Source organism: Colius striatus, chromosome Z, assembly GCF_028858725.1.
Source record: "Colius striatus isolate bColStr4 chromosome Z, bColStr4.1.hap1, whole genome shotgun sequence".
NCBI classification, from domain to species: domain Eukaryota; kingdom Metazoa; phylum Chordata; class Aves; order Coliiformes; family Coliidae; genus Colius; species Colius striatus.
Genome location: NC_084790.1, coordinates 68,263,606 through 68,273,427, shown reverse-complemented (window position 1 = coordinate 68,273,427; position 9,822 = coordinate 68,263,606). Strand labels below are relative to the sequence as shown.

Genomic DNA, 9,822 nt, shown 5'->3' with positions numbered 1-9,822 from the left:
TCTTGTTTTCCCATGTCTAGATTCTTAAGAAATACTGCAATATTTAAATATTATAAGGAGGATTTGCTTGTTTCAGGAAGCTTTAAGAAACATAATTGATCCTATCTGTAACTTTTATGAAATACATCTGTACTAGTGTTCTGTTTGCTTTATTTAGCATAGTGATTATAAATCTTTGGCGTTTCTTTTTCCTTGCTTTCAGAGTGCTTGAACGATTACCTAAGTTTGATATAAACCATGATTTCCTGGCCAGTTGAAGGTATTTTTTATTAACTTGCCACCAGAAGGCAACATTGTGATTTGCTAGACTTGAATAATGGAAGATTTTTCATACTGCAGCTCCTGTATTATTCATCTAATGTTCATCTTCCCCTCTGAAATGGCTCCTTTCTGGAGCAGTTCTTTGGAGCCTTCAGGGCTGTACTTTCCTGCACAACCAGCCAACAAGTCCTGAAATCAGGTTTGGAGTAGCTAGTTCCCTTCCCTCCAGTCTCCACATCATCACGCACCTTAACCCTGGATATTATACAGAATAGAGACAGATTTTCTAGATTTTCTCAGTATTCTTGAATAAGAATACAAACAGCAAATTATTTGTTAATGATGCTTCTTTCCTGTCTAAGATTGCTAAGTATAGGTGTTTTGAATTCTGCAAGCTTTTGAGCATGGGGCCGGGTTGTTTCTGCAAATTTTCTCCAGGAAAAGCAAGCCAGTTGTTGCTTTTCAACCAAGATCTTAATACAGTGCATATACAAAGCAGAAGACATTCTATTTTGTGAGGTGTGGCTGCAACAGGTATGTTACCAGGTATTGCAGTTTAGCTCACCAGCAGTAACATGTTACATCTGTTACTTATGTGATCTGTGATCAAATCTCCATGCTTCATGGAAGGTGCACAAAGCTGTTAATAGAAAGTCAGACTGCAGATCCAAATGAGTTAATTTTAGTCAGTAAGAATTCATGCCCATTGTGGTACGTGTTTGGCTTGGTTTTGATTTCAGAAGGTTGCAATCAAACAAATACTGAAGCATTATCCAGTGCAGGGCCACCAAGATGATCAGGGGACTGGAGCGTGTTCCTTATGAGGAAAGGCTGCAGAACTGGGGCTGTTTAGTCTAGAGAAGACTGAAGGGGAATCTCACTAATATTTACAAATATCTAAATGATGGATGTCACGAGGTTGGGGCATCCCTTTTTTCTGTTGTATCTAGTGACAGGACAAGGGGTCATGGAAAAAAGCTGGAACATCAGAAGTTTTATTTAAACATAGAAAAAACGATTTCACTGTGAGGGTGATGGAGCCCTGGCACAGGCTGCCCAGGGAGGGTGTGGAGTCTCCTTCCTTGGAGGTCTTCAAAACCCACCTGGACACATTCCTGTGTGCCCTGCTCTAGGTGGACCTGCTTCTGCAGGAGACTTGGACTAGATGATCTCTAAAGGTCCCTTCCAACCCCTGCCATTCTACGATTCTTTGATTATACGAGCTTAGGATGAAACTCCTAACAGGAACGACTTGCAATTATTAAACCAAACACTACTAGCATAGGTTTTACTGCATTTCTTTGCTTCGTTATCCAATGACAGAATAAAATGCTAATGTTCTGTGTGAGTGAAGTATGTTATGCTAATTAAAATGCAGTTTTTCATGGCTATAAGTAGGGTGTAAGAAGGTGAGAAATTCTGACACTGAAGTGCAGCTTTCTGCTAGACCCCAGTTTGAAAAGTCAAAACCTGGAACGGGCAGAGTCCACCAGAGCATGCTTTTCAATCTCTGTTTCTATACGTACAATAGTCTGCAATGGCTTTGTTATGCAGTCAGCACGTTTTTTGTGGGCAACACCAGATGTTAAACCACTGCAGCTGAATTAGCTGGTGCTAGAAGCAGTCCTCTAGCATGTAGCAGTATTCACTTGTGAGCCTGTTTGAGTCCACCTACCTCTCTGGCAAGTTTTTTTTACTCAGTGTATAATTTTTCCTTAAATGCTTGCCTGGATTTAAAATATATGCTTATGATAGCCAGTTCACGTGCTGCCTTAGCAGTGAGCAGTTTATTCCGGGAACTTGCTGTTAGGTGGTCTGTTCACTGCTGAGTGCCAAAAAAGAGTTTCCCGTGCTTGCATTGGCCATCTTCCTTTAACCACCCATCTGGCTGCTGGAAAAGAATAACCTCCTGAGCTCTTTTTCATGGCTTAAGCGTACCCAGAGTGACTAGGAGTGACCAGGAGACAGCTGGCGATAGGCACTGGATTGCCGTCAGCCACTGAAAGACAAATTTGAAATATCAGCTGGCTGTAGCCAAATTGTAGCAACACAGTTAGTAGGCCTGGATTGGCCTTAGCTTGCATTTCATATTTTTGTAGGCATGTGAAAGGAGAGGAAGTGAAAAGGAATAAAAAATTCAGTATGTTGACGTTCAGTTGCGGAAATTTAGCTGGGATTTTTATATTCAGTTCAATTGTGGTACTGATAGGATTAGGAAATAACAATGCCAGTAAGACGGTTTGCCTGGACATTACGAAGTAAAAAAAAGAGCTAGCAATACTATGTCTTTAATAGGTTTGTACATTTGTTTGATTTCCCATGTCTTAACAAATCTCGCCAGCAGAAAAGCATGCTGCTTAACTATTATGTCAGATGACAGACTCATTTCATAAAAGCAGCAGCCTCTCAGAAACAATGACCCTCTCTTTTCTACTACTTTGAATAAAAATATCTGTTAAGCCTATGGCCTTTTGCAGACTGCAAGACCGTATTTTTACATATTCTTGACATTAATGAACAGTTCTACTTCGAATTACACTGTCCATGAGATTTCCCATTTGTATGTGCCAAATCCGCCTGCATATAGAGTTTATTCACTCCTTGCTATTTTGATTTTTTTTAGCTGTTGGGGTTTTTTTGGGTTTTTCATGCATATGGACATGGAAAGACATGGAAATTCCTCCCTCTTCAGACATGAAATCCAGGCCAGCAGCACCATGAAGAACAGCTCCAACACACCACTTACTCTCTGTGTGTACTGCAGTACCTGCAGGACCTAGTGCTGCTGGCAGGCCAGAGGCTGGGGGTAGCACAGGCCTGAAAGATGTGGGGATTACAGATAGTTCCGGTTTCTCTGTGGGAACAATCAATGCAAAACTAGTAAAGCCTCATGGCACATAATGGCACACAGTAACTTAGCTACTTGTTCATTTTTTCTTGCAAAAGTGCTGTGGTTTCCTCACGAATCCTGATGTATGTAGGGACAACCACACTTGCAAACGTTAACAGCTAAGGTTTTCTGAAACAGAAATACCAGTTCTCAAAACTTTTTCATCATCTGTGGAAATAAACCGGCTAGCTGCGGTATGCTGCATGATACATCATCATGACCTAACTCTACAGAACTTTTTGTTTCATTTTTATAATACCCTCTTTCACACCCTCTTTCATACGAGTTTTGCTGTCTCAGCAATCCATACAAGCTCCTTATGCCTTGAGTCCTACATGTTTCCTCAAGCTGCCCACTTGCTCTGGATGCATTTCTCACTAGACAGAGGTTTCCAGGCTAGATGTCTTTGCTTCCCTCTTATGTGTGAGGAATGGGCAACAGGGTGCAGCTAATTCCCCCCTAAAGAAGAAAGCACAGAACCAGCAGCAGCTGCAAACACCTCCCTGCAATACTGAAGACAGAAAAAGTGGAAGAACTGCTGTCAGCAAAATGGTACGTTTTACTCTGTGTGTGTAGCGGAATGTGTACCAGGGATGGATCTCCTGTGTGGGGGGGCAAGGGACTTGCCTAGGTCAACTCCTCATTATGGTCTGCCTTTATTCTGAAGCGACCCAAAAGTTACTGAGGACAAGAGATGCTGATTCTTGCCTAAGTATACAGATACAGTTCTGAATCTGAGATTCACTTCTTTTACTGTTAAAAGAGCTAAGAGCTACTGTTAAGAAGAGAATCTGTGAGATGCTAACCAGCTGCTGGCCTAATGATGTAAGTGGGAGACAGTCCAGGCTTCTGCATCAGGCTTTCCAATCTTATCCAAAGTAAAACTGCTCCCGTGTTTGGAAAAGACTGAGTTAGGGATGGGTTGTTTGGTTTTAGTGTTTTGTTTTCAGTTCATTTTCTCAGTTGCTATGATGCACAATGTATCAGCAAAGCTGTTGTGAGAGAAATCAGTGTTCAAGTTTATGCTCATGTTAATGCTGCTGAGACAGACTGGAACACCTGTATCAAGCAAAAGAAACTGCTGTGCTTGACCAGCTTGTTTGGCTTTTTTTAAAAGAGGAAAGAAAAGTAGACTGTCTTGAAAGAAAATCTCATTGATATTTGCAAATGTGTGGACTGTATTACCTGGCACATAGTCTTAATAGTACTGGCTATGAACAGCCTTACAACATTTTTAATTTCTGGGTGTACTGTGCAAGAGCCTTATCTAGCTCTGGTTTCTTTCCCTAACACAAGAGAAAAGGCAAATAGCAAGCTGGTTTCCTTTGCTGGCCCTTGCAGAAAAAACGTGAAATGAAGTATAACTCTTTTATGAATTACTACATCTGTGAGCGTAACTTATTAGAAGTAACTTATTAGAAGGCACAGAAGTGTATTTTTTTTTATTAAGTGTAACTTATTAGAAGTCATGGACGTATCTCAGAGCATTCTTGGACAATTTCCTAGCTCTTATTGTGTTTGAAAGAAGTTGCTGAGTGTCCCATAACTCAGGTACTGACACTGTGTGCCTAGAAAGGGTGAAGGTCAGCAACTGTAGTAAGGTGAGGAAGAACTCTTCTCTTTGGACTGAAGTCACTGTTGAGACAGACTCTTATTTTAGATTCCAAGCACAAGAACTTTAAAAAACATTAATCATCACATTTCATTCTTCTTTTTAATATCCATTCATTAACAACTGTTCAGCTGCTGCTCTCCCACTGCAAAAGCAGAAAGGCGATCATTCCTCTTACAAAGTTGGTAATGTTGGACCACTGTGCAACAGAAAGACTACAGGTACTTGAAAAAAGCATTTATTTTTACAAGAGTATGTTATGTAAAACAATAGTGTACAAACTAAATATATTCACAAATGCTTGTATTTTAAACTCTTACTCTCCAAAAGAAACAATTGTCTTCTGATCACTGGAGCAGTACATTCCTAGGAAAGAGCTACACTTGATATACATCATTGTATAAAAGGACCAGCACAAGGGTCTTGTATTAGTTCCTACTAACTTTATATTGGCTTTTTAATTGGCATAGCAGTTACAGCCAAAATTGTAAGTAGAGAATACCGTTCTCATTGAATTTCAGAGATTGCTAATGTTTGCCAAATTACCTGAGTGCATAAAGTCGTTTAAATCAGAGAGTCCCTGGTGTCAGCAAACTGGAATAGTTGCATCACCAAAAAGCAAGGATAAACCACAAATTTTTTGTATTAAAGAACTACCTAAAGCCACAGTAACATGTATGTGTGTAGTTTGTTTTGTGCACATGCATTCTCTGTTACAGTGAGCCTCTGGAAGACATAAATATTGAGAGGTCAATGTTTCTGTCAGCTGATTGTTTTAGCTGTCACGTACTTCTTTCTTTGATGTCTTGGGTCAATGAAATCCTAGTACAGTTGGTGTTTAGGAGGAGATATATTAAAACAGTTTCTCTGTGATCTTTCCTGCAATGGAAATAGCAGTAAAAGTTAATACTCTGTCTCAATAAAGGGCTATCTGTGCATTCTTCATTGCCCCAGCTTGGAGTTATGTTTTAGGTTAGCAGTAAAGCGTAACTGTGGTTACAGAATTAACAATGATCTCGTTAGATTTCTACAGCTACCACAACAAGGTCTGGAGAAGACCAGGAAGACCCACAGTGCAAGCACATTCTCTTGGTTATTAGCTTGTTACTCTGAGAATAACGCAGGAGGTCAGTTATCAGAGCAATACTGTGTGATGATGAGCTACATATCCACATACCTTCTCATCTTAAGCCAACAGTTCTCTAAACAGCTTTTCCACCTTAGGCCATTTATTGTTTAACTTCAGGACTAATTTGGATATTGAGAGAAAACAGTAACATTTCTTAGAGGCTCTTAGAAAAGGTACATCTGGGTTTTTTTGCTCTAGGGCTCGACTCCTGTTCCTGCTGAACTGAGCCAGTGTGTAAAATCAGAACTGATATCAGCTCAGTAGGCACCGGAGGACGGGTCCATCAACAGCCTGGAACAACAGCAGCAGCTGTAAGTGGCAGCTCCAGACGGAAACAAGCATTTCCTGCAAATGACAGGCAGTGCTAAGCTACAATTGTGGAAAGACCAGGGCAGCATCCATTAATGAGAAAACTATGAAACAAAGCTTTATAGGCAACTCCAGTTTAAAGTCACAGACATTTATTTCCTCTGACCTTTAAGAAAGCATGGTGACCCAATTACTGTAGTCAATGCTGTTATGTTTGCAGTCAGACTTAGAATTTTAGGAACGCCGTTTATTCTCAGCTACAGAGAGTCTTTGGTCCTCCACATGTCACCTCTGCCTCTTATCCTTGATGTACGGTATCTCACTCACACAGAGGTTCCTTGTAAACCTGCCCATTCAGCAGCAAGGTATTTCAGCCAGCAAACACCCTCTGTCCTGTGCAGGCTGACATTAAGCAGTCTCCTCTCCCCTTCTCTTCAGGTGCAGAACTTAGCCACTGTGAACAAAGAGAGAAACAATCACTGTTCACCAATCAGCTAAGCTCTGCACCTCGCCAGAGAGGTTTCCATCTGGGTATAGATAATTATCAGATGACGTTCTTCCATGACGTGTCTGCTGTGTTCCTCTTTTTTGTTTTGGTTTAAAGGATGGAGAGGATTCCATGCTGTGCACAGATCAAACAGTTATGGTGAGTTTCATACTAGCAGCTGTGGTCATGGCTGTGTGGTAATCCCTGGCAATGTGATTTTAATCTTAAGTCACAAATCATCATGCCAGGAACCCAAACAGCCACAACATCAAAAGAAAGCCGTGCAGTCACACAGAGTGATGTTCTCATAACAGTTGTGTCTTTAGATTCTATGTTATAGCTCACCGTGCATTTCTAGTCTGTTATGAAAAGTCTGTGGAGCAAATTTAGACTACTTGCTACCACAGCAGTCTATATGTCTAATTACCATGTCATTTTCCTATGCTAGATACTTACCACTAGAAGCTCACAGAAATTTTATTATTGAAGCTATAGAAAGACAGTTCCTAGTTACAGTAGGACCAGATCAAACTGCATCTCCATGCCTCTTGCTTTCAGATGCTTGAAGGTATCTACCAGATTAAAAATTATTGCAATTGCGAGCACACAAGCAAGTCTCTTATCCTTACCTGGTTTAGGAGGCGACCTTCCTATCCCATAACTGATAATGCTGGCACTCTACAGCCTGATCTACCTTTCCCAAAAAGATTTCTTGGCAGACACAGTTCTTGTCTATGCAGAAGAACAACATGGCTGTTCATAAACAAACTTGCTTTCATGGTATCTATCATCTGCTGCATTTCGTATAAACAAACACCACAGACTCAAATGGAACTTGCTGCATGTGGGGGCCTGAACAGCAGAAAATTAAGATTTCTGCTCAGTACGAATTAATAAATGGTGATTTTGCTAAATCAGATGTCTGAATTCTGATACTATGAATCAACTGCAAAGTTATGTGAACAACCAAAGCAATCGGGGTCTGCTTATATCACCAGGTAAAAATCTGAGGTATGCTGTACTGGAAGAGACCTTCATACCAATCCTAACTGGCTATGGTTTAAACATGCATGCATTGACCCTGTAAGGTTACTTCTGGCTATCAGATAGACTGAAAAATTGAGACTGTTTTTGCAAATTACCTGTTTATAGCCTGCAGCAATCTTTATTTCATGGCTATTTCTTACAGTTCTGTGTTTTCTCTGGTGATTCCTCCCCATTAATTTCAGAAACAAGTTAGACTATATATGCTATTATCAGCTTCTTCCCAGCAAGGCTACTCTTCTTGCCTCATAATTTGTCTTCACAGGCTTCAATACACTTAACTCAAAAACATTATCAGCTTGCTCTCAATTGATTCAAATTTTCTCCAGGTGCACAGCTCCATACTTCCATTGTAGGCTCAGATTCTTGTCAAAGAATGTGCTGACTATCAAGTCAACATGCAGCTTTGTTACACAGAAATGCTCCTTGCACACTTGCAATATCTGTAAGCAGATTTAAGACTACAGAATGGCAAACATCTGCAGGTGGAGCCTGGCCTTGTCTGGCTGTTCTGACTTAAGAGTTGCCTCTTGTACAGTCCGTTACAAAGTTTACAGCAAGGCCATGCTTTCCAGCTAGTGCCTACTCAATTCTCCAGCAGTTGGGCTTAATAAAATAAGGGGAAAAAAAGGCAAAATATTTAACATGAATTACTTCTCAATGCTAGGAAGTCACAAGCTGTATGGTATGCCAAGGTTTATTACATTTAGTGATCTCTGCATATTCTTTCTGTATGAGGCGAAATCAGGGTGTTTAAAAAGAAAAGTCACCTCTTCAGAATAACATCTCTGCCACCACTTTGGCTGAGGATGTATCCATATGTTCTTGTGCTGCAGCAAAGCATTTACGTGCAAGTTGTTGCTGTTTGGCATCTTCATTCACCATTAGTTCACCATAGAGATACACACCCATTGCCTGAAAGAGGAACATAACACAGGCATTCTATCACCAGGAATGAGTAGCCAGTGTTCAACCCATTGCCCTCATAGTACTCATTTAATTAAAACCAAAAGAAATCAGACAATCCAAAACACAGAAAATACCACATCATATACTCTGTAACACCTGCCTTTACCCCAGATAAAGGAGTTTTCTCTGGATCTATGCGACCTGATCTAGGTGACCCTGCTTCTGCGGGGGGGTTGGACTACATGATCTCTAAAGGTCCCTTCCAACCCTTACCATTCTATGATTCTATGATCTCTTTAGCCTAAGGATGGTTGTGTAGACAACCATTGAGTTGTACTGAGTGTGTAAGAACAGAATATCAACAGGAGATGTTCTTCTGAGAGAAAAAAATGCTTTCTCACTCCATTTTTCTTCACACTTTTCTAGTTGAAATCTGTTTTCTTGTATCCACTACCTGAAATATTTCTAAATATCCTGTAAGAAAAGAGTTTGTCCTTCCTTCAGTGGGATACACATCTTCCTTCCAATTGAGATGTTTACACGCAGACAGACATACGTGAATAAAGAGGACATCAGCCAAAATACAGTCCCCCCTAAAATTCTCATTTGACAATTCCTGTAACTAGACATCAATTGGATATGGTCAGATCTGTGTTCAGACTCTTCTTTTTGCATCTGAGGTATGACTGAACATGCACAAATTCTAGTTTCGTAAGATGCTTTTCCTAACTACTAATTGTGGACATAGGAGCAAAGACCTGGGGGTGAGATCTGAGCCCTTTGGACAGCAAGTAGTGAAGCACTGGCAAGTTTCACAGGAAACTCTTTTTTTGTCTCTTTTTTCTTTTTTTTCCCTGAAGATGCATTTTTTTCATCTAATTACAGGATTTCATTAAGTGTTAAGCTGCACTTAACAAGATAGGATTGTATACATGGCAAAACATTAGCAGCTTGCCACACTGACTTTTACGGTTGTACTTAATATTAGGCAGTTGCCAGAGAGGAAAAATCTGGATAGCACAGAGAAAACACAATTTTTAATACTATTTCTCAGAATTTCTAGCCCTGGCTAGTAAGTTATAAAAAAAATGACACCAACAAGAGAGAACGTAGACTTTAGCAAAGACTACGATTAAAGAAAAAGGTTCCAGAGTAGAAAATTGCCAGACTCTTCACCAACC

General features: G+C 40.3%; 1 protein-coding gene across 6 annotated transcripts in view; it reads right to left on the bottom strand.

The window, feature by feature from the left end:
* Positions 1–5,047: 5,047 nt before the first annotated feature.
* The window catches only part of AOPEP (aminopeptidase O (putative)), a 189,674-nt gene continuing 184,899 nt past the window's right edge, over positions 5,048–9,822 (bottom strand). For 3 of the 6 annotated variants that reach the window (XM_062019060.1, XM_062019063.1, XM_062019064.1), the window contains 2 exons: positions 8,503–8,647; positions 5,048–6,237 (listed from right to left, as the gene is read on the bottom strand). In XM_062019060.1, coding sequence (XP_061875044.1) covers positions 8,507–8,647 — 141 coding nt within the window. In that variant the 3' untranslated portion in view covers positions 5,048–6,237; positions 8,503–8,506. Of the gene's footprint in view, positions 6,238–8,413; positions 8,648–9,822 lie in introns of those variants that run through there. The other 3 variants (XR_009820913.1, XM_062019061.1, XM_062019062.1) reach the window with 3 other exon arrangements.